Genomic DNA, 26719 nt, shown 5'->3' with positions numbered 1-26719 from the left:
AACTACTTAAACATGTCTCAACACACTTCAGACAAGTAATCTTAGTAACTTAAGAACAAATATCACTCAGAATTGTCCCATTAAATTCTTAGTTGTGATGACAACTTCATTAAAATGATGGGACCTATTTTTGATTTTTTAACTTTATTATCTGTTGGAAAATACACATCAGCAATATTGTACAAATTTCACTGTCAAAAAATACTTCAGTTGTGAATATTTACTGGCTCAGATATTCTCCACCACAGTGGGGTTTTACTTCCTCATTTCATTGAACTACAAGATCTTTTTTCCAGGAAATGCCATTTGCAAGAATAAACCTATCCTTACAAGTCTCTGGCTCTACATTCACCCCTTTGTTCTCTACCTTGTATGTAGTCTGTTGGGTTTTTGTCATGCCCATCTTGTTGCTACCCTATTCCTCTGGTCTTCATTCAGCATTCTGTTGAATCTTATATCCTTAAAACTGTTCTTCTCAGAATGTATTAATCCACAATTTAAACTAGACATTCACTAACTAATCCTGCCTGCTATATACACCCTTGAGCTTTGGTCTTGTTCCTCATACAAACAGTTAATGATAATGATTTCTTTTATTTGCATGAGGCCACAAATTGTGAATAGGAGGTTACACTAATTTCTCTGAAGTCAGAACATAAAACTAAATTTAAGTATTTAGTCTAACTAATATTTCCAATTAAAAAAGAAATTTCTTCATTAAATCTGTTTTAATATCATTTAAGAATGTAATGAGAAAAATGGAGTTGGTTTTGAAAATATGATTTCATATACTGACTCCATTCTCATAATATCAACTGGTGCTGGAATTCCAGCCTCCCTGACCATATCAATTACTTTCATATGATCATTAGGTCAGTCACATCTTTTTGGTAATGTCTTAATAGTTCTTGCTATAGTTTTTGTGTTTGTGCATAATGTGTGTGACTATGGGATCTGCAGTATGAGAGGCTTGTATATGTGTGATTGGCAAGCCAGCTTTGATAGGTGTATTTTTGATAATTGAGCAATATTTTGATTCTGGTACTAGATTGTTTATATACTATTTTTCTATGATTGCTAGTTTGTATGTTGATAAATATTTGTTGGAATAAGTTTTGAGTGTCATGTTTATTCAGTGACCTTTTTTCTTTTATTTCTTTCGGTCATTGGACTGTGACCATGCTGGGGCACCACCTCAATGGGTTTTAGTCAAACTAATTAACCCCAGTACTTATCAGTCTCTTTCATCGAACCACTAAGTTATGGGGATAGAAAGAAACCAACAACGATTGTCAAGTGTGTTTGTGATGGGTATCTTTCAGTTTCCATCTCTAAAATCCACTCAAGGCTTGTCAACCTGGGGCAATAAAAGACACTCGCCCAAGTTGCCACACTGTAGGATTAAACCTAGAACCATGTGGTTGGGAAGCAAATGTCTCACCACACAACCATGTTGTGATTTAGCAGGTTATTTACCATACTTTTTTTTATTGTCTTAGTATTAATGTACAAAGATTTGTGTTGATTTGCAGCTAGTTTGTTTGTGTTTTATGTAGTGGAGAAACAAAATTACATTTTCCTTCTCTAATATCGATTGCCTGTTTCTTGTCCCAAATTGGTTGTACAGTTTTAAATCCCCAGCTGTATTTTAGAATATTTAATATATATATATATATATATCTATATATATATAGATAGATAGATAGATAGATAGAGAGTTAGTTTTGAGTCAAATGCGAATTCTAGTTGTTTTAAATATTTGCCTGTAAATTTTGTTCCTTCTCTGTGAAATGTGTATTTAATCTTTGTAGAAAATATTTTTGTTGCTTTTTCTATATTAATGTGCAAATTAAGTATATCATTCCTAAATTTTTTGTGGATATGATTAAAAGTGTAATTGTGCTCTTGATTTGATTTTTGTGTGAATTTAATGCCAGTTGGGCAATCAACTTTGTAAACCCAAGCTTCAGTTGTTTGGATGATATTTTGCATCCTGGGGTGGGCATCACTGAAACTAAAAGTGACCATATAGTTTAATAGTTTTAGTTTTGCGGTTATATTAGGGAATAATTTTTAGCATTTTCTCTTATATGACAATTACTGCTATGAGTCATTAAATTTGATGTTGTACTGGGGAATTTCCAATGTATATAAAATAATTGGTGTTTAGCACAATGTTCTAAATGTATGAGATAGTTATTGGTCCAAAGTTTTTCAGATGTTTTTGGTTAATGTTGAAGATATTTTTCTTGTTATTACTTTCATTACTGTCACTTTCACCAATATAATTAGTTCATCATTGTTTTCACATCTATAACGCTATTAAAACTGTATCATGAAAACTAAAATCTTTTCTTTGAACAAACACTTCAAATCTGATCAGTTGTTGATTCTCGATAAAACTCAATGTGGGAACTTATCTTTAAAACCCCACATTAGATAACTGTTCAGATTTTGGGGATACTGCTGCGACACATACAGATTTAGATTGCATCCAAAGGGTCATGTGTCTGATTTACAAAGATTCAGTTAACAAAATATTTTGACTATAGGTTTACAAACATGTTTAACCTCTCTAGCCCTTCTGTTATTACAATAGCTTCAACTACTTTGAGTTATCTATAACTAGCTACCCCCAGAGCCACCCCATCTCTCAGCTTCCTATTTAATATATGGAAAGTGTTTCACTTTCTACATATAAATCCTTTCATTCTATATATTTATTTTAATCAAATTCTAGAATAGAGAATTTAGGCTTTCATAAAAGATCTACATCTTTGCTTTTTGATATAATATGGTAGTGTTTGCAACATAATGAAATATTCTTACATAAAACTACTTTAAGATTTTTATCTCAAAACTTCTTTAATTATAAACAAGCGCATTTAATGAAATATAAAATTAGTTATTAATCTACATTCATTTTGGATAAATAATAAAACTGTAGTATAGATTTGTGCATATTATTGGATTTTCAGTTTAACCTATGTACATCTAAAATGAGTACACGTGAAATGCTGAGATATACCAAAGTAATGAAATACATCTCAAATATGAAGTGTTCCACCAATTTACAACTAGGTATATTGAGCTTTTGAGTGTTGTCTTTGTCAAGACAGTACACAGTGTCGTTGAAATAATCAAATCATCGTTACAGCTATTATAAGCTTTTTGCTTTCAAATTAAATATTGATTAATCATAATTTGAAATTCTTACACCTTTAAAGGGACATACCTATCTCCTCATTTCACTGAAGAGTATGATATTTCTAGTATCTCTATGCTACCCTATAAAGTATCTTATTTTTTTGAGATCGCAAATATATTTCTTTTAGTTATCCAATGACTGCTTGCTAAGTTGAATTCTCAATATCAGTCCTGGGGATTAGTATAGCACAAATAAGATTTGCATTATATTCCTCTGTACATAGAACGAGGTGTTTTATTTATGTCCTGAATATTCTTGAGAGAAGTATGAACATGAATAATAACCCTGCATCCTACTTAAAAATCCTGTACTTGTTGAGAGTTGTTAATTTTGTTATAATTTTTTTTTTATATAAATATTCAAATGGTGTAAAGCAGTTATTTTTAGATAGCTAAGTAATTATTTCAGTACTGATGTACTACTATTTACATTCCAATGGATTTCATAACTAGTTCCTTCTAGCTGATAGTTTACATGTGAACCAAGGTAAATCAAATGAATGCAGCAGCAATAATCAGACATGCTTTATTTATTCTTTAATGGAAACACTAATATTGTCTTTTCAGCAAAGCCTTTTATCTTTATTGTAACTTATAATGTTTATTTAATATTTATCTTTTTTAATAGGTACAAAAGTCCGCAGTGCGGGTGTTTGGTGATTGGTCAGAACACATTAGCTCTTCGGGTAAAAAGTACTATTATAATTGTAAGACAGAAGTATCACAGTGGGAAAAACCTAAAGAATGGCATGATATGTAAGTATAAATTTGGTTTTATGTTCCCCCTGTATTATTTGTAGATATAGATCTGTTTTAAATGCTTACTATAACTGCATATATTTTCAACAATTGATCCTCCATATCACATTTTCCAAATTTAGTAGTTGACCTCATCAGAGAAACGAATTGAAACTTAAGTATTATCCTCACTCATTAACTTCATAATAGATCTTTAAAAATAAGGATGTAAATTAAAAGGTCTGTTCTTTGGCATATATATCTTCCTTTCAATTACTTAAACTTTCTATGCATTATAAGTTGTTTCCCCCTTGTAACATTAGAAATCCAACATAATATTCTCTTGCCTTATACTAAAATTATCTTATATGGAGCATGTCATAAATATTCAAATATTTTTCTCAACTCTGATTTATTTCTTACAAGTATTCAGCATTAACTAAGAAAGTAATTCTGCAAATGTAATTATCTTGCTAATGAACATTTGATAATATATATATGACAAACTTACCCTCATAGATGAAATTTATTTTAATAATTTCATCTGCACTTCTCGATTGGTTTGATCTCCAGTCATCATCATCATCAAATGTTCTGTTCTTGGATATAACCTAAAGTTAAAATAACACTGTTATCCATGAGACCACTGATGATAATTGCCTGCAGAGTGTTTCACTTGGAGATCAGAGAGTCTCTCTAAGTTGAGCTGCTACTTCTCTGCATTGAGAAATAACAGCTCTAGAACTACAGGCACGTGATTAGAATGTGGCAGAAAAAGATTCTAAGAGTAATTCATCACGCCAAACCAACTGGCAGGAGATGTAGACCAAGAGTGAGATGGGTGGATAACATCTATAGTCTCAGTTGGTCATGTTCAAGAATCCATCAGGAAAGTGTAGTGATAATTATTTTTGACAGCACTCTTTGGAGGAGGTGCCTGAGAGCTCTAGGGTGGTAAAAACCTACCGCATCATCATTATTTAAGGAATGTCATATAAAAGTGTCTCATGAAGTAGGTTTTAAATTGAAGTGAAAAACATAAAAGTACTTTGGGTGAAAGAGAAAATTAAAATGAAAACAAAAGAAAACATCTCTAAATCTTTGGAAATGTGGTTTGTTTTGAAATAATTTAAGCATAATGCTGTCACTAATATTGAAAGCATTACTAGTGTTTATATTCAAAATTTTCCTTACAACTGATCATAACTTTTATCACTAGAAATGATAAATAGTACTTTTAAAATGGTAACGTTTCTACATAAAATAGTTGTTGCTGTTCAAACCTACATCAGCCCTGGTTAAGTTAATCTCTTAAGACATTCTGATCATGACTATCCTTGTCCTTTTACTTGGCATAAGGCATCTAGGACCCTATTATCAATGTCTTTTCTCAAATGATAGGTTGCAAAGTTAAAAGTTTGTCTTCTGTTTGTAGTAGGTCGAGCAACTGTGTAGAAACTCTATATTGTAAATATATTGTTAAATGTTTAAATCTCACTGGGGAATTGAATTCTCAAACATGAGTCCTGAAGGTATCTTATGTCTAGTATAAATAAAACTATTATTAGCTTTGTTTAATGTGGTGAGCTGGCAGAAATGTTAGCATGCTGAACGAAATGCTTAGCAGTATTTCATCTGTCTTTATGTTCTGAGTTCAAATTCTGCTGAGGTCAGCTTTGCCTTTCATCCTTTCAGGGTTGATAAATTAAGTACCAGTTGCATACTGAGGTCGATCTAATTGACTGGCCCCCTCCCCCCAAATTTCAGGCCTTGTGCCTATAGTAGAAAGAATTATTAGCTTTAAGTCAATGAGCAAGCAGAATTGTTAGCATGTCAGGCAAAATTCTTTGCAACATTTCATCAGTCTTCTCATTCTGCATTCAAATTCTGCCAGGGTCAACTTTACCTGCTGTCCTTTTGAGGTTGATAAAATAAGTACCAGTAAAGGACTGGGGTCGGTGTAATTAACTTAGGTCCTTCCCTGAAATTGCTGGCTTTGCACCAAAATTCGAAACCATTATTAGCTTTGTTTCACTCTGCAATATAGGATGTTCTTTATTTTTGCTTTCATTTATAAGGCTTTATGTTCACAGTTTGTTTTATCATCTTAATTATCAGTGTTAACAATAATAATATTTTTTATGTATTTATGAAAATAGAAAAATAAAAATGAGGAGAAATAAGGAAAAGTGGAAAATAAGACTGGCAGAAAGGGTGGGGTGAGAATTGTCCTTTTGATTAGAGTTTTGTACACTGAGGCACTCACTATTTTACAACTGGATGCCTTTCCTGTTTGGGATTTCTTACTCCACACATCTTTGAATGAACAAAGCCAGTGGATGATTTGTTGACAGGAAATGTCGTCACCATTTGTAACTCAGCAGTTTTAGATAAGTGCAAATGTAAACAAGCACATGCACAACAGGCTTCTTTCAGTTTCCATCTATGAAAGACATTCAAAAGTTTTAATAGTCCAGGGCTGTAGTTGAAGACTTACACAAAGGGCAACATAATGGGACTGAACCTAACTTCTGTTGTTGAACATTTTCAAGTCTTTTTCAAGAAGGATGCCAGTAATCATTATAGCATGTTCATGTTATCAGGGTTGGAGGCATTGGCAGTGCAGCATATTGTCATTATTATTGCACTTTCTTTATCTGCGAGGCCTAACCTCTTGGATTTCATTACAACACTTCTTCCTATATATACCTTAGTCTTTCTCTACTGGTATTCTGTATCATTTTGGTCGTCTCTTCTGAATATAGGTTCACACCACTAATACTTAGTTACTCTTTTGATTAACTTTTTCGGTTTTCCATTTTACATGTAATTTAATATTGCCCATCAGTCATTATATTGTGTCAATATTAAAGCTTTCTGCTATTTTGTAAATCATCCAAACCACAGGTTTGAGAATCTGGAATTGTTGTTTGGGTGACTAGAAAAAAATGTTGACGATTGAAAATATTGTAGATTTTGCTAATTTCTGATGGTCATGACAAGAATGACTGTACTGTGATTGTTGCATGTTCAATAAGTCATAATAAATCATCTTTCTCTGGCCTCTTCAGATAATAAGGGTTGAGGAGAGATCTCTACTGAACAGCTACTTGTACAATGTAATTACTGCTAACCATTTTTAAGACTCTTTTTTTTAAACATCATTCTTTGCACTGCTCTCTTATACCATTTACACAAGATTATGGGGAGATTGGGTCGTTCTTTGCTTAGAACTTTCTTTGCAGCTGTTTCACGAGAAATATGGCACTTGTGGTTCCATGTTCTGATACAACTCCAAATGTCATCTCAAAAATAACCTTATTCTGTGCTTACATTGCTAAGGTTTTAACTGGATTCAAGACTTAACCTGTCAGTTTGAGACTCTGTTATTGTTCCTTTGTGTTAGTTTATGTTGAAGCCAATACATTAACTGTTGGAGATAACACTGTCTTGCACAATGCGCTTAACTAAGAAATAAGCGCAATACCAACTTGGCTTGATGATCTTAACATCTGAGCGAGTATTAGTGATAGTCCTGCTGTTTTTTCTACCTCAATCTCAATTGTACTAACTGTATTAAAACTAATCTGTATAGAAAGCACTACTATCAGTTTCACTTTGGGGGTGGGTTCTCACTATTGCACTTTCATGTGTTTATGTTGCTTTCTTTCCCCAACAGTAGGAGCAAGTGCACCAATGTTCAGATATATTTCTCTCTATATGTTTTGAGATATTTGAATGACTTTTGTTTTGTTTGCTTAATCTTCCTATTTCTCTTCATTCATTCATCAAAATCAGATTAAAAATAAATGTTGTATTCAAACATGTTCTTGTATCTTCCAGGCCGAACAAGGGAACAGATAACAAGTTACAAGAAAATAAAGCTCCAAGCAAGCACAATGCCAATTTACATAGTAAATGTAAGTAATGCTTTGGGTATAAATTTCTTTTGGAAATGTATATTATGTGAATTGTACTTAGCTTCTATTCTAAAATAGCATTTGTCTATTTCTTAGCACCTCTCACTCTGCCTAAAAAAAAATGGAGAGGTTTTAGAGATAGTATTTCAAATTGAGCCTGCTAATATTTAGCTTATAAAATACTGGTATTTTTTTTATAAGTGTCATAATTTCTTCAAGTTCTTTCTCTAATGCAGTCATGTTGGGAGCTGTTAGACTGCAAAATAATATTCACTTATTTTGAAACTAGAAATTATCCTTGAAAAGTTCTGTAAGAAAATTAAGTTGAAATGATCCAGATTATGCTAGATGACTAGTGGCGCAGCTATATCCCCTATAAAGTTTGCATAAATAGCTAGTGTTTGCCTAAGCATCAATCTTTATAAAACATGTATGTATATTCCATTATGATATTCATATAGAAAATACAGTTCTATCTAAACTATAAAATCTTGAATACAAATTACAATTTAAAATGCTTTTCTGAAATAGAATTTTACAGTAAGTTTTTCAAGCAGTTATATTTGACATGTTATGTTGCTCCTGTGTATTCCATTGTATCAAATATTTCACTAAATACTGAACCAGTAGCTTATTGGTTTCTTACACAATAAATCTGTTAGATTTTTGAGTCAATTGATTTTCATGTTTTCATGATTGGAAGGTTGAAGGCTGGAAAGATAATTAAACTCATAGCCATTTACTATTTACACATTACCTATACATTTAAGATTGTGTTTGCTCAAGAGCAACAACTTTGTCTGCACTGAATTTATCAAAAGCTAGAGAAGATTGGTGTGTGAAAGTAAAATCAGTATCCAACAGTGCTGGTTTACAGCAAAGATACTCATGATAGTGATTGCCAGGTCATAGGTGAATGTTGTCATGAGAAGTGCAATTATGTGTGTATATTATGGCACTTAAAGAGAAGTTTGGACCTGCTTGGGGATATTCTGTTTCAGGGTAATAAGCTGCTTTAACTTTAGACTTTGTTACCTTAATGGCTGAAAGTATCTCACTTGATGGGCAGCAGTTGGTTGATCCTATTAGTGATGTGTTCTTAGTTGTACAATGAGCTGCTCAGCATTTGGTAAACAGATGTTTATCTAAGGATTTTGGTAGTACAAGATGTTTAAAACTAAACCGTTAGGGCAAAGAATTAGCAGAGTTAAAAGTGTTAGAATATCTTGCAATGTTAGTTACAGTTCTATGCTGAGATCAAATTCCACAATAGACTTTCATAATTTAAAAATTTTTTTAAGTGTAAAATTAAAAAACTGATCTGTGTGTTTCTCTCAGATTTTGTTGCAGTTATAAAAATTGCATTCTTTCTCAAACCAGCAAGGAATCCACTCAGTCCAAAGGATAGGAAGTCAGTATTAAACTAGCTGGTAATTAAGGAGATACGTAGTTCACTAACTAATCGATTATTTTGTTCATATACTGAGGAAGGTACATAACTCTGCATAAACCAATGAGAGAGCCTTACACGGTTGCTTTACTATTATCTCAAATTAAGGCACTTTGAGTAATGTAAACTGGGATGCACTTTTGTAGTATAGTAATGACTTGAATGCCTTTGATCAGTGCTGAGTAAGAAACTAAACAATGTAACTGCTGGTTTTCATTTTTACTTTACTGACAAATGGATGCTAGTAGTGTGGTAAATCAACTGTAAAAGCAATGCAGAAAAATATCCTAATTTGCAGAACGTGTGTGTACAAGGGGTGTTCATTAAAGATTTCCTCTGATCCACTTCTCAAGGACTCAAATAAACGAAACTTGGCATAATTATTAGTCCTTCTCTATGTAGCCACCACCAATGGTGACACACTCCTCCCATCGCTTAATGCAGCTGTGAAGACCTTGTCTATAGAAGTTGGTAGGCTGCACCTGGAGCCAAGATTCTACCTTAGAAATAAGTCCATCGTCATCCAAAAAGTGCTTCCTCTTGAAACGAAACTTCATGTGTTGGAAAAGAGGTGGGAGTCAGATGATGCAAGGTCGGGTGAGGAAGGGTTTCATAGCCACAGGAGTGTGCTTTCATTTGGGCAACATGTGCATTGTGAACTGGGGTATTGTCTCGGAGGAGGCAAACTCCTTTGGTCAGCATGCCACACCTCTCTGCTTTGATGGTGTTCTGCAATTTCTGTCAGCAGGGAAGCATAATATGCCCCATTAATTGTGGTGCCCTTTGCCAGAAAATTCATCATCACTACTCTGCACTAGTCCCAAAAGACTGAGCATCACCTTGTCTGCTGATGTTTGGACACGAGCAATCTTTGTATATCGTGAGTTCTGCTTCCATTGCTTCAACTGCTCAGTCTCAAGATGGTAGTAGTGATAGATCCATGTTTCATCCTGTGTGATAAGTCTGCCGAAAAGTCACCTCATTTTCTTGGCATATTGCCAAAAGAGCCTGGGAGCAATTGACTTATTCCTGCTTCTGTAAAGGTATGAGCATCTGGGGAATCCATCATGCAGACAACTTCAGCATGTGCAAATGGTCATGAATGAGTTTTTTTCTTCACTTCTTGGGCTGGTTGTTGAACAGTTATGCTTCAATCTTCCAAAATGGTGGCTTCCACTTTATGGATGGTGTCATCATCAATGGTGGAATGTGGTCGTCCAGGAATAGGAGCAGTTTCCACCAATGTCTGATAACATTTGAACTGGCAGTGCCAGTGCTTCACTATGTCATATGATGGTGCATTGTCACCATAAACTTCTTTCATCTCATTGAAAGTCTCTTTTGGTATATGACCTTTCAAGTGTAAGAACCTGATCACTGATTTGCATTCAACTGCTTCCATTAATAACATCCTAGTCCACTTCAGCCATAAAGGACAAACGAATACCAGTGGAAGGCTGCAGTTTACAATGTAACATGTATGGTTATACCTGTACAAGTTCTATTTCCTGCAATAACCAGAAGTGGGTTTGGGGAAATCTTCAATAAACACCCTCTGTGTGTGTGCGTGCGTGCGTGCACAGCTTTGTCAAATAAATGAAAAAAGAATGCTCAGTGCGTGTTAGGATTTAAAAAATTTTTTAAATTGAAACTCAAGTTGAGAGACAAATTCTTAACTTCAGTTTCAGTAAAAACATCATCATCATCGTTTAATGTCTGTTTCCCATGCTAGCATGGGTTGAATGGTTTGTGTGAAAACTGATAAGCCAGGGGGTTGTACCAAGTTCCAATCTGATTTGGCAAGGTTTCTACTGTCGGATGCCCTTCTTAATGCCAACCACTCCAAGAGTGTAGTGGGTGCTTTTTACGTGCCACTAACCATCAGCCACGACTATGGTCTCACTTAGCTTGACAGGTCAATACAAGCTTGGTATATCGCCAAGTGTCTTGGTCACCTGTCACTGCCACCACGAGGCCCAATGCTCGAATGGTGCTTTTTATGTACCAAGCAGATAGCACTGGCATTGGCCACAACTACGATTTCACTTTGTTGGCTAAGATTTATAATGTAAGCACTGTCATACGCAGTTCCTTTGAAAACACCACTGTCAGACACAAATGCAACAACAGATCCACTGTTTGGATTTCAATCACTGTGTTGTTTGTCAAGTGACCATGTTAACAATTGCTTACTTGTTGGCTTTTCTCAAATTAGGCATCTGCTTTTAACCTTATCCCCACCACCATGCCTTAACCTATTTCATATGTAATTTCTCAGGTTTTTAATTCATGCTGTTTGAAGTTTGGAGATTAATTCACTTGAAGCACTAAATGATATGATACCTTGCTTTATTAAATGTTAAGAGTGAAATAAATGCAAATAAATATTTATACCGGATTTGAAAAACAAGTGGACAATATGTAGCATAACTGGTATCACAGCCATCCAGCGTGAGATAGATACATGATTTAAGTGTGACACTGGGCTTGTTTTTTTTTTAAATTTATTTTTTATTTCAAGTATTTTGATGAACACTTCAGATTGTACCTTCCTTCATGTAGTTTACATATTTGTTAGACAGACAAGATGAAAAGGTTTCCCCATGGAGAACCATCATCAGTTTGGACTGGATCTTGACTCTGTGATTAATGATTGAAGAAACTGCCCTATCAGCTGGCACACCTTTTCATTCATTGCATGACTGGTATTCCAGCAAGCAGAGGATTTTAGAGACTCAATCAAGATAGTTTAATTCCAGTTAAGTTAGTCTAACCCATGCTTGCATGGAATACTGACGTTAGGTGGTAATGATATTCAAACTTGTCATAATTTACCCCTTTCCTCAGTAAAAAGTATAAATGTGAGAGTTAAAAATCTGGTATTTACAGAAGTGAGTGAGAGAGAGAGAGAGATTTGCATGCACATACATGTTTAGTGTTTGTTTTGAGCCTTTTGAAATATTTAGTACATATAGATGCAACCATGGCTGTGTGGTAAGATGTTTGCTCTCCAACTATGTGGTTTGGGGTTTGGTCCCAGTGTGTGGCACCTTGGGTATCTTTTACTATAGCTTTAGGCCAACCAAATCCTTGTGAATGGATTTGGTAGATGGAAACTAGAAGAAGCTCATTGTATATATGTGTGTGTGTGTCTTTGTGTTTGTCCCTTTTCACCATTTGACAACCGGTGTTGGTTTATTTATATTCCTACAACCTAGCAGTTTGACATAAGAGATTGATAAAGTGCCAAGCTGAAGAAATAAGTACTGAAGTTGATTCATTCAACTAAAATGCTTCAAGGCTGTTCCCCATCATGGCTGCAGTCCAATGATAAACAAGATAAAATTTAGGCTTAATTTAGATAGCTTTGTCAAGCAGTGCCAGCTGATAGGACAATCATCAAATTGACAATTTTGGACGTAATCTTCAAACATATTGATTTTTGTGTTGATTTTATCTTTTCTGTATTCCATTGATGCATTTTTTGTTTCATTTCAGATTTGTATGTTTTCTAACTTTAATCAGTTAATCAATTGGTTTTTAGGATTCATAATCTTAATTTTACTTTTCCAGTGTGTATTTTACTTATAGCTCATGTTTTGTGAGAGAAGATGTGATCTTATTCTGCCCTTCTCTAGCTAGGCCCTCGTGTAAATAAATTTCTTATAAAGACATGTCTACAGAAATTGTCACATTCCAAGTTGTATTAACTCTAGAACTCCATTCCTGTCCATGTATTTCTACACACTAACTGCTAACGTTTAACACTCCTTAACATTGATCACACTCTAAGAAGGCATTTGCAGACTGCCAGTGCTAAGCTGGCCCCTCTTTATTTTATGTTAATCTATTTATAAAATAACTGGAGTGCATAATTATAAGACCTTTAAATATAATGATAAATTAACTTTTGTTTTCTTCTTTATTAAAGTTATTTATTTGTTCTGCCCCATGCAGCATTTCCAGCCTCAGATGACAGAATCAAACATTCCAGTGTTGGAGAAAAATTTGATAAACACCATAAGGTCAGTTTACATCAATCATCAAAATCATCAGACAGATCATTATCTGAGAAAATTAAAACTGGACCGCCTAAAGATTTGCAAGATGTTGTTGCACAGAGGACTAGCCAGTGGGTTCAAAAAGGCGGACAGTTGCAAGAGACATCAATCAAGGATAATTTTCGCAAGGATAATACTCATGTTCATAATTTCGATAATACAGGAGTTAAGAGACAACGACGGGACAGTGAAGGTAGTAGATCTCTTGGACCTAGCACACCAAGGAAACTGGAAGGTAAATATTCAAAAATATATTCTTTCTATATTGCACACAGACAACACAGAATTTAATGTATCCACTATGTTTATTGTGAAACACAAACACATGCATGCTCATATACACCCATATATATTTAAAAATTTGAATTTTTCTACATTCATTTGTAAATAACTGTTTAAACATGCAAAAATAGATACTTTGATCAATAAAAGGTGATGAATAATGATTGAAGAAAGGATGGTGGATGTTAGAATATTGTTGAATATTAGTTTTAAAATGCTACGTAGTCATTAAAATAAAACCAAAAGATACTCTGGGATACTAATTCTATTCTCAGTACATTGCTGCTTTGGTCATATTTGAAAATGCAAATATCAGTAGAAAAACTGTAGCTAGGTGAAACTATGTCTTGCACCTGATTTGAACAGAATCCTAATCTTACAAGTGCATTTGGTGGTGATGATTTTTTTTCTTTTGCAATGATTTGCTTAGTAAAGTTTGAGTAAAAGACCGTACTTATTTGTACAAACTCCTTTTTTATTTCTATCTGTTAAATCCAATCGCTACACTAGATTTAATCAACTCTGCGCACTTGTCTGTTTTCTTTGTCTCAGTACACTGTTATCCCTATCTACAAAGTACTATGTTGTTTGGAGAGTGTATTTCTATTGCAGGTTTTATCTTTGAGGATTTAAGCTTAGTTCACCAATTTAATAAAAATGGTTGTCATGCATTTACTTCATTCTTTATATTAGTGAAGCCTATTCAGCCCTTTTTTTGTGTGTGGTGAAGGAAGAATCAAGTGTAAAGGTTCTCTAAATTTTGATTTTTGTCATTGATGTCATAAAAGTTTGTGACAGACTTTTTGTCAGCAGTGTTTTTGTGTGTGATCACTGATTCTGGGTGGCTTAAAATAAAAGTGTACAATTACTTCAATGGAGAAATCCTGGCTTTTGTTTTACTCTGCTACTAATGATTTGCTATAAACAATTGCTTTGATTAGGTATTCTCTCAATTACTAAAAGCCACTTTGTAATAAGAATTGACTTACCTTGGGGAAAATGTTCAACTGTGACTATTGTGGATAGAGTAGGTTTTAACCCTTTCACACACATCCAAAATATGATGTGCAAACTAATGTCTGTAGACAGTATGTAAAAATAGGTGTCAATCTTACTCACCTGGGAGAAAAATTGCTTTCCAGTAGATACAGCTATATAGTAAAAAATATATAACTTCATCATTAAACAGCATTTTAATTTTAGCATTTTTGATTTTATTCTGAATGCATTTGTTTCCAAGTTCAGTGCATTTTCTTTCCTTCAAATTGAAATTGTATGTTTGTAAAATTAACTAATTCCATTAAAATAACTACCTTAGTAAAAGTTGACCATTTTATTTGTCAATGAATGCATTCTAAGTGAAATTTAATTTTGAAAAGATGATGGCAGATAAAATTATACAGCTGTTAATTACAGGCAGTATAGTATTTAATATTTTATAATTTGAATTTTGTTCTAAAATGAAAGAATATGCTGAACTATTTTCTGCTGTTTGCTTATATGCTGTCCAGTTTATTTAGCAGCAGTGATTTTTGTAGAGTAAACATTAGCCCTTTCTTGATTCTGTTCATAAACAATGGATAGAATCATTTAATTTTCAAAATAATCATGAATTTGGAAAGGGTTTAGTAAAATAATTTTGGTAGATAGGCATATAGTATATAGCAGTTTATTGCTTATTTTGAAATAAAATTTAACAAGATCTTACATTAACTTTCAAATGATAATGAGACTGTAACTGAAATTTTAATATAAATATACAGCAAGTTGGTGAGCTGTCTGAATCATGAGTGTACCAGGTAAAATGCTTAGCATTTCATCCACCAAATTCTGCCTAGGTTGACTTTGCCTTTCATCCTTCGGGATTGATAAAATAAGTACCAGTTGAGCAGTGGGGTCAATGTAATTAACTTACCCGTTTTCTGAAATTGCTGGCCTTATGCCAAAATTTGAAACCAGTATAAATATACAAGTTTATAAATATACAGTGCAAGTTTTAGGCTTGTTGGTAATATGGGATCATAGGTGATTGGGACCAAGTTGGTTTTGAAAGAATTAAACTGATGCTTCATTCCTCCAGGCCAAAAAAAAAAAAAAAAAAAATCTTCATGTACCTTCACCTCATTGAGCCTTATTTTACTGTGAAATAAAACATACATATTTCGAGATAAAATTGTTTGCATTTTGTTATGTGCTTTGGATGACGCTAGCATATCAATCTGCAGAAAGTCCTCATTCTTTCTTAAAACAGGCTACTGTTCAAAACCCTGTGACTTATTTTTCCATATCTTTATTAGCTCCAACCTAAAAACTAAATGCCTACACATTTGCTATTTAAAATAGCTTATAAATGGTTTTTACAGCATCAATTTCAATGAAAAAACAAACATCATTTAACATGCTGAAATAATTTTCTTAAAAATATTATTTCTGAAAAAAAGTAGAACAATGGCATTTTACATAACAAATGAGGATTGCATATAATTCAGCATATTACTCCCCTTACTTTGGTCAGCTTAACTAAAAATCGGTTCCAATATCGTATGTTTGGGGTTTGTGAAAAGGTACTCAGTTGTGAATACTTTTTACAATTGCTTTGTAGAAAAACAAAATTTCTTAGAAATGTGTTTTATGCAGTGAGTAAGAGTTATTTTAAAAATAAAATTTCTTATGAATGAATTCTCATATTTCCTTATGAATTATTGAAATATTTTCTGATGCCATTTTCATTTTGCATTGTTAATCCTAAGCAAGATACCCACATCAGATGTTTATATATTTAGCATTCATTTGCCTTGATGTACACGGCAAATAATAAAGGCATCTTCAGATGTTTATTTCTAAACAGTGTAGTAATGCTCTTATCTGCTGGGTCACTGATGCCTGTACAATTAATACTACATTTCTAGGTTATTTAAATTCATTTTTCAGTAAAGACAGTCATATCAAGCTGATATCAGTGAGTGCTGTATGTACTGCTCCTTGAATTTTTTAAAGTTTCTATTGTGGTTCTCCGTGAGTTATTAAAATAGTATTCCACATTTGGTATGTGATTTCATTTTCCATATTCAGCCATTCCTGAGTTAGGTGCTTTCCCCTCTGATTAAAGAAGCTTTTGTATGTTCTTCTGTTATGGTGTTTAGAGGTCTATCAATTTCTCTTTTATAAGACTTTCTGCTAATGTATGGAATGTTATAGATGCAGTTCTAATGTTCTAGCCATTTCTGGGCAGGTTAAACTTTGTGTGAAATCTGCAAGCTGAATAAAGGGGCTTTTGAATACAATTCTGATTCTTTGAATTATCTCTTACAATCTCTTGTAGTAAGATGGACTTGTTGAAATTTGGTTTATTCCCCTACTTTGTGAGTGACTGTGAGTCTTATATGATGAGTTTGTTTTGGATGAGTCATAATCAAATGGTTAAGAAGTTCACTGCGCAATCATAAGATCCGGAGTTGATCCCATTGCATAGCATTTTGTATAAATTGGCCCAAGCATTGTGAGTGAAATTGAAGTGGAAACTATGCAGAGGCCCACCAGATGGATTATATCTGTAATTCAAAGATCCAGTCTTGTGTATTGTCACTAATTTGGCCTGAGAATTACATTAAGATACATATCTATGGTATACTCAACCACTTACATGGTAATTTCAGTAGGTAGTTCCAATGACTGAGCAATTAAATGCTAATTATCAACACTAATAGAAGATCTGTCATATCCTTCATATTTGTATCTGTTATTCAAGAATGTAGTTTTGAGATAATTTCTTTTGTATGAGCTGCTACATTATTTCAGGTAGTTTTAATCTGATATTGTAACAATTTCCTTTCTTAACACTGTTTGGATGGATAGACTCATAATTTATGTAATCTACTGGCAGTAGACTTTTGCTGTGCAGATATTCTAACATCTGTTATTTGTAGTTGTTCCTTTTTTTTTTATAATCATAACTATGTGGTGCCAACTGTTGATAACCTGCATTAGTTATTTGACCTCTGTTTCATAATTAAATCATGCATGAAGATCAGTAATATACTGGACAATTTTAATTTACTTCACACCTATTCTTATAAAATTGAGAATTGTATAAATAATCAAAATTATACAGTCAAATGAAAAAAGAAACAAAGAAAAACTCAACTTATTAGATAGATATCTAGTCATAAGGTGTATTACCACAGTTGGATTAATTTTTATATCTTATATAAGAAAACAGTGATACAATTTGTTGAAGGATGCAGTCAAACACTTTTGATAATTGATACACTGCCTTAGTCTTTCAAACCATAACTATTTCATTAAATCCTGGTAAACCCTGCAAATGAACATGGAAAATGAGAACAAGTATTTTTTTTTTATAGCTAGTTCTCTATCCTTTTACTACTAACCAGTTAACCCTGAAGTAGCAGTGGTGGTGGCAGTAGTAGTATGCATGTTAAATAAAGTGACTTAGTTCGGGATAGAAAATAGTGAAGCCAGCTGAACTTGTGGTCATTGGTTTAGCACAGAAATACCACAACTCTACATTTTTATATTTCCAAAATCTATTTTATGATGTATTCAGAAGAGGGTTTTTGTATTATTGCAGTACTTACTCAGACTTTACTCTGTGCAAATGTTAGTTTCTTTTTGACCAACCACATGAGCTCATTACTTTAGCAGAGAAGATGCATGTTCTGACAATAATGCTTTCTCAAAGAGTATTAGTAGCAAGAGTAAAAGGATGAACTTGCATCTTCATAGGAAGTGAATAACTCACTATCAAGTGAGAACCAGCTTTCTGGGAGCTTACTTCTTGATTTATAGGGATTTAGACTAACTGTGAATATAAACACTAATACAGATTAGAGAAGACACTTTAGTCCTGCTTCAAACAACTGCTTTCTGAAATTTACCAAGTCTGTACTGTAAATTGCTAGAATGGTATCTAAGCCAAAAAAAACTGTCATACACAACAAAGATGGCCAGATTTCTTTGTTGCTGATTATGCCAGATGAAAGATTGCACTGAGTGGTAAGACAACCCATTCCAGCATGAAAAAAATAGATGTTAAATGATGATTATCACCATAGCCTTGTTATCATTAAGTTAGTTAGGAACATAAATTGTGACTAAGGTTTGGTGGAAGATTTTAATTTAAAACTTATAAAAACAAGACATTTGTACTACAGAGCTGGTTTCAGCCAGGTTGGTATCAAAAGGGTTAAGGTATTCACAACAAACGCATCAGAACTTGTTCCACATTTGTACAATTTTATTGAAGAAATTGTCATGATCAAACATTTTACAAGATAGATTAAAGCAAGTTCTCATGAGAACTTTGTTGCATTCTTCCATTTCCAGGTTAATCTAATAGCAGATCTGTTATTGTCCATTGTAATAGTACGCAGGCAATTTATGGACACTGGGCATAATACTAATTCAAGGGCCATTCACATATATTTTTGGGACTTTCATAATTGTCTGCTAAACAGAGATAAGGCATAATGCAAAACGCTTTTAACTTTTTCAAATGGACTCAGTTAAACTATTGACAAGCGACAACTATAAATGGATAAAGACTATTGATGCTATACAAGAAATTGAAGGGTAATAATGTCACAATCAGAAATATTGTAGAGATTTCTTGAAACATTACCAGTTTGTTGTTCCTGTTCCTTAAACTATCTGGAAAATCCCATTTTCTACTATGGAATCTCTCTCTCTATCTCATGGATTATTTAATGATACTTGGAGACTGATACCACTCAATTATGCACATCTTATTGTGTACAGTCCCTCCCCCCATTCAATGAGTGCATGCATTATTTTACATCCATGGAACAATGGATGTCAAATATAATTGGTTAGAATCTATTACATGCAGGTGGATGCTAAAATACTTTTTGGCATTTGGTTGTGTCCCTTTATATTTTAAATTAAAATCCTTTCCTGGCCCACTGTTCTTTCCGTCGTCCTTTTTTGTTGTTGTTCCCTTCACTGTCTTGATAAACGTGCACTGGGAGGTAGGAGTTGATGCAATTGACCAACCTGTAGAATGTGGTGGCCGGCATAGCTACTGTTCAATGATTGACAGTTGTATGAAAGTTTGAAGAAGTAAAATGCAATTTTAATTAGTTATCAGGAGTGAAAATGATGAAAGATGGAGTAAGAAGGTTTGTCACTACTAATAACTGATAGGGAGGGTAAAAATACAAGAATGACTAAGTGTTGTTTCATAAATCTGTTATGGTTCTAAGACACAAGTGTGTTCTGATTTTTTTTTTTTTTTTTATGGAGTAGAGTATTAAGTAATTTACATAGTTTGAAGCTGGAACAGACCGAAACATCACTTACATTCATGTCTGCAAACAAAGGTTTTTTTTATTTCTGTGGTAAACTATATAAAGTTAAATTCATTTAGTAAATGTAGACAGGTGCTTGTTTTGTTCAGCTATATCAGTATGACAGCAAGACAACTTCCTGATACCAGATTTTTCTGTCAGTGTTCTTATTTCCTTATTCTTTTCATTTAATGTCTAATATGGCACCTGAAGACCAGTCAGAAAATTGATATAATCCAAAACTTGTTCAAATAAAAACAGTTATGGTTATAATTATAAAATGAAGGCAACACCCCAAATTATTTTTTGTTTAGGTCTTACTTGTTTTAGAATTATTGAAAATACAGTTGAGTCCTAAAATATTTCTATTCTTTATTCATTCAAAGTACTCAAAAAAAAAAAAAACTGTTAAGATTATAATTTACGTCATAATAGAAATTAATTTTTTTTCTTACAATATTGGTGTTAGGAGGTACATCCAGCTGTAGAAACCTGGTGTAGCTCTCTGGCTTACCCAGTTCCAGTTAAACTGTAAAATCCATGCTACCATGGAAAAGAGACATTAAATGATAATGATGATTCTGCATATGGTTTCAGTTGCTTTGGTTTCCTATTGTTCATTCCTGGGTGTGTACATGATATCAGGCACATTAATTGAAAGTATAAACTTCAGTTTGTGGTATTTTCATCATTAGTCAAGCCATTAACTGCCTGGTCTCTCAAACACTATGCTAGAATTATTTCAATTGATTTGTATCATAGCTTTTAATTAATAAACACGTAAAAAAAATTTTTTTTAAGTCATCGTCAAAAAAATCACCTGGTATATATTTTCCCATGAATTATTACTTGTGCTGTTGCTGCTAAAGTGTTTTATCATTAAATGTTTCTTAATTTCATAAGATTGAAACTATGAAATGACTGCAATTTATTATTTTTTAATGGTTTGGAGACTAGAGAAACAAAACAAATGAATTTTTGTTAGTGCATTAAAAGTATTATCTCGAGTGTAATATAACTGGTTATACTGCTTCTTTGCAAGCAATTGATGTATGGTCTGTGTCCTGTTAATGATCCTCTTTCTCTTTTCTGGTTGATTGTAATAATTTAATATCACTTAGATTTTATTTACAGGACCTTTATTAAGATAGTTAGGTTCAAATACTTTTCAATTTTAATCAGTGCTAGATCTTTACATCTTTCATAGCAAAAATATCAAGACTTAGGTTTAAAAAAAAAAATTGTTTTAAAGAGAAATCTCAAATCTTTTGTTTTTATTTCTTTAAATTTGTAGGTAACAGTGAATTCAAATAGCTATATTAAAGCTACTGCTGGTAGCTGATCCAATCCTTTAAATAGTTCAATAAATACCACATTTATTTAGATATAATGCAGACTCGTATATGATGTGCATCACTAATATATGAACCATAAAATGGTGGGAAATCAGAAAATATGCACTAACTTTTGTGTGTGTGTGTGTGTGTGTGTGTACCTTTTATCTTTGGGGAAAGTGGTAAAAATGAAACTATTAATAATATTGACTCTAAAATAACTTGGTTTTCCTAAATTACCAAAACATTACCAAAATAATCTATGTATCATACTTAACACACATGCATCATTGATAAGCAAGATGTGGTTTTCATCTGAGATAAAAATCTCTTCGTGGATGTGATGTACTAAAACCAGGGTATATATATCAGAGGGAGAGGGGGGTCATTTTGGCAGTGACTAGCGAGAATGCCAGATGCATTTTGGCCTTCTTGGGCCTAGTAACTGCTTTAAGATATGTGAATCATGTACCACCCTCTGTGATTTCTATTCTTTTCAAAATACAGAAATTCTATGTTATATGTCATTACATTTTGTAATGTATCTTGATTTGTTTTGATTTGTCTTGTCATGAGACAGTCATCTCCTTTTATAGTCCTTGAGCCAGACCTCAAAATTTCTGTATCTGTACCACATAGGGTGAATAATTCTTTTGGTAATTTTTGACTAGTTTCTATTTACATGATAGCCTTGTCAGAATGGTGGCTTAGTAGTTATCACTTCATAAATAGACATACCTTCCATAAGAAACTGCAAATAAAAATTTCATGTGTTTTTATACTTAATATAAAATTGAATTGCTTATTTCATATGCATGATATGTCTTGAACATAGAACCAAACATGACGCATCAAAACTGTTCAGTTTTCTTATGTGCACACAAGTCATGCCACTGGGAAAGTTTGTGTCAATTGTTTTCAAGTCAACAAAGATTTTCTGGTAGTATAACAGCTGCAGGTTAGCCAGTTTCTGGATCTGCCATGGATACACAGCATACCATAAAGCTAATCATTGTGGTCTTCCTCAAAATCCATCAGTTCTAATTCTGGCTCTCTGTTGCTGAATTCAGGAGCTTGGTTGTCGCATGTTCGTAGCTTGCACCTGTATGTGCACCTCAGGCCATTGCTGAGGCAGCTGCATGCTGGTGGTTTGCAGGAACGCATACATTTGCAAGACAAAAGCTGAAAATAGCATTCAGTGCAGGTGGGTTGTGCATCCAAGCAACGGCAAGATCACTCTCCTTGTCTGTCCAACCACAGTTGATGGGGCTTGGAATGAAGGGTTGAGCCTATAGACATCTCCAGATGGCTGCTTGGTAGTTTGCATGAAAAGCATGCATGAACTACTATGGAGGTAGTTGACTCGACTCAATTTCTCCACATCTAGTGCAAAAGAGCTGGTATCAAAGATAATTTACTTCAGTTATTGAAGCAGAAGACATGTACATTTGGCATATTATCATCTGTAGTTTTTGAAATAATTCAGGAGATACATCCCAAGGCCACCCTAGTTCACTGAAGGCTTCTTTGAAGGTCTTGCTGGATTTCATCTGTTTGAACGTTGTCAGCTTTCCACAGCCAGCAAAGGCACTGACCGTATCACAGCCTGTGAAGGCATGCATGCCAATCTAAGCATCAGATTCCACCTCCCAGTGCATGACTCATTCATGAAGTGTGCATAGACTTCAAGACGTTCAATGTGGAGTTGAGATATCATTGCATAATAGTAGGTCTGGAATCGAGCATAGTTCACCTTGTCATAGACAAAACACCATGAGATCATCTTTCAGATGGATGCAAGATGGAGGATCCAGTCACGTTCTCTGGAAGCTCATATTAGCCCAAGTATGATCTCCACCATGTCTATGATAGGGCATCCAGAAAGCTGACAGACTGTAATGCATCTAAGGGATTCAAGGTGAGTTTGAAACAGCTCCAAGATCCTTGTGCAGGACTCATTTCCAAGAACCTCTTGGAGGGACATCTGGCTGACACTGCTTTGAAAGTTACCTATGACCTCAATGTTTCTGCTAGGTGAGGCACATCTTCTCCATGATTGTCCTCTATCCATGGGAGAAACCCTTTCCAGTCAAACCTCATTAATGCTTCATACATAAGTTTGTGTACCCTGACTGCACAGTTGTATTTGTGACCTTTTATGATCCCAGCCACTGATCCATCTGCTGTGACACCTGATTCAACACATATCCCTGAGCTCTGCATCTTGAAATCACTTAGTGATGATAGAAAAGAGGTTGCTAAGGTGTGGAAAACTCCCATTCTGATGATTATGTTTCTATACTTGACTCTTTTTCACACTGTTTCAGCCGCCTTGGCATACAGTGCTTGGTCAAACACACAAACTATCTTGCTGAGCTGCAAGGAATCCATGATTCGAGTAGTTTGTTTCAGTACTTTATTCACAGTGACCATGTCTGTTGCAGGAGCATTGATAGCTGGCAGGTAGCTCTGGACAATTGTGACATCATTGCAGGTGTGGATGTTGAATCTTGCTCAGCTGCTTGTTGTCTGGTTCCCTGGGTCAGATATTCGTGTCAAAAGCCAAACATGGTTCTTTTTGCATTTTTGACCTGTTGGTCACTGTCAATTTCTGATGTCTCAGTCAAGGTCAGTCCAGCTCGCTGCCCAACATTATAGATTGGTAACAACTATGGAGGAGGACTAATGCTTCTTTTCTTGAATTTGGCAACTACTGACACAAAATTCTGTGGCATGGGCCCTGAAACTTTGGGCTGGACAGTGATGCTGCTGACCCTGTGGGAGATGCCTCCACCACTAAGAGTCTCTTCAAGGCAGTCAGTATTGTCCCAAGCCACAGTTGTGAATACACCTGAGTAGATATTTCCAGGCAGTGGTATGCCATTTTCCGAAACTTCCAACTTCTGGTTGCAAAGGGTTGTGTCTATCTCTTCAATCTGTAAGAACGACTGTATCCAAAATGATTCAGTGTCTGTATCAGTTTGGTGTTTCCTGTAAGTGACTTCACAGCATATGATGTAGCTCAATGGCTTTGTTTTGCCACAGGTAATGACAAACACCAGGTCACTTCCAAAAGAAGTAGCAAGACGCTTGACCCTTTCTGAGGGGTTTGTCCACTTGTTTTCCCCAGTCAACAAGAAATAGAGAAATTTGGTAAGAGTTGGGTATGACATTTTGCTCGGTGCTTAGTAGCCATGTTTGACTGAGATCTTGTTTCTTTTCCTGCTGTCTCAGCTGCACTGCTGCTTTGGCCAGAGAATCCTCAGAATTGTCTTTAATTCTCACAGTTCCTGATCCAGTCTGTGGTGTTTTTTGATAAGATCATCCATGGAAAGACTGTCTGGGTATACAAGGAGCTTGCTCTGGTCATTGGAAACAAAATGGAGTTCTAATCCCTGCTAGATGTATGAACAATGTCATATGTGTTGTAGTCATGAACAGAAGTACTTCAGTATTGGTGAAATTTTATAAATGGGGGCGGGGGATCTACTGAGCTGAAAGAGTTACATTTTTTTACACTCATAGTGACCCTATAAACATTCTAATACCACTTAGGTGTATTCACCTCAGATGGTACTACTAACTGACATGGCTCATGGACTATTGTGAATTTCATTTTTATAAAACTTTAAAATTAATAATTTTTGTTAACTTTTTGGATAAAAAAATTACCATTGAACTTTTACTAGACTTGATTGTAAAAGTACACCTATTGTTTAATGATTAACAGAATAGCTTTTAACTAGAAAACTATTTTGATAATTCACTTTACTTTGTGTTGTCACAGAACAAATGCTTAGCAAGATTTTTCTATTACACATTTTAAAAAACAATCTCTGGATTTTTACATTTTAAATGTCAGGTGTTTATGATCTGGCAATTTTTTTAAATTATAAAAAATACAATATATATTACTTGATATTAAAATTATTTAATAGTATAGAAAGAAACATTTAAATTGTATGTGTGTGAATTCTGGTTGAAACACATTTGTGCTCTAATGTGTTATTGAATTTACAAACGAAATTTTAAAAGGGTTATGCTCTTATAGCTGTGTACATACAGTCTTAGGAAAAGTATGGGCATCATATTAACAGAAACTAAGTACATATTGTCATTTTGCTCTTTCCATTATGGTTTTATATTTTATTTTTGAATCGTTTGTTTGGAAAATAGTAAGCAGCCTTTAGCAATACAATTTTATGAGCATACTTATGAAATCTAAAGAACATTTAATGTATTATCACTATTATAGAAGAAGATAGCATTATAGTCATTTAAACTCATTACACATCATCTAGCTTGAACAGCAGTTATAACTTATACCTTCCTGAGTACGACGGCCTTGCTCATACAGCTAGAAAATGGGTAACATTTCTCACATGTACGGCACATCTATAATTTTTAGGTTAAGAATGTGGAGAAAAATGTGTATTCTTCATCATTATCATAGCTTTCACTTCTCCATGCTTGCTTGGGTTAGACATAACTCATGGAGGAAGATGTTCTTTGGTCAGGTGCCTTTCTTGTCACCAACCGTTGCCTGTTTTCAAGCAAGGTAATACTCTGCCAGGGCTAGATATGTTCCCACAGAAAAGCAGAAACAAATGACTGCTAAATGGTGACACTTGTTTACAACTTTGACGTGCAGTATCAAGTAAGGAACATGCATCTGTGTGCAGGTACATGACATGCATCATTCAGATTCTGTCTAGCAAATTCATTTATAAGGCTTTTGTTGTCCTAGAAAACATGAATTTTAAGGATTCAGCTTTCCCTTTCCTTATTTCATGTATTTAACATCAGACATTTTATGAACAATAGTGTCATTAGTTAGGTTTTGTATGGCATGTTACTACTTCACTGCGTTTCTGATGATGTGAATAACAAGTGAGTGCTTCTTGCAGAATATGAGTATTTTTGTTTGATACACTATTATTGATTTCTTTGTCAGCATATATCTTTTGTTCTCTTGTGCGTACATGCACTCACACAGAGTTTACTCTTACAGTGAGAGAAGTAAAACTGAAGACAAAAGAAGAGAAAAAAAAGTATATTCTATATTAGCTGAGAAGCTACAGTGATCTAAAGCTCTACAGTTTCAATGCACTTAATCAAACTTGCTGAATTGAGAACATTGAATCTTTATATAATTTCAAAAAAAATTTAAATAACGGGTGAGGCATGGGAGAAGTGTTTGTGCTGTTCATGTCCCTATATGAATTTTCTGTTTTAAAATTACCTGAACTTTTTATCAAAATTAATTGAAATAAAGGCATTGTATTTTGATAGAAATACAATATCAAAACGGTTCAGATAGATTTTGCAGGTTTTTTTTTTTTTTTGCATGACACTGTAATGGGTTAAAAAAAATTTGGGGATGGTTTCGTCAGTGTTTCTT

At 34.0% G+C, this 26719-nt stretch overlaps 1 protein-coding gene across 5 annotated transcripts in view; it reads left to right on the top strand.

Moving 5' to 3' along the window:
- The window catches only part of LOC115215089 (WW domain-containing adapter protein with coiled-coil), a 111280-nt gene that overhangs the window by 67403 nt on the left and 17158 nt on the right, over positions 1-26719 (top strand). For all 5 annotated transcript variants that reach the window (XM_029784253.2, XM_029784251.2, XM_029784249.2 and 2 more), the window contains exons 5-7: positions 3836-3963; positions 7789-7865; positions 13273-13611. In XM_029784253.2, the coding sequence (XP_029640113.1) occupies positions 3836-3963; positions 7789-7865; positions 13273-13611 (544 nt within the window). The remainder of the gene's footprint in view (positions 1-3835; positions 3964-7788; positions 7866-13272; positions 13612-26719) is intronic.

This window comes from Octopus sinensis, linkage group LG8 (assembly GCF_006345805.1).
Source record: "Octopus sinensis linkage group LG8, ASM634580v1, whole genome shotgun sequence".
In the NCBI taxonomy this organism is placed as follows: domain Eukaryota; kingdom Metazoa; phylum Mollusca; class Cephalopoda; order Octopoda; family Octopodidae; genus Octopus; species Octopus sinensis.
This window is presented reverse-complemented; position numbering and strand designations above follow the sequence as displayed.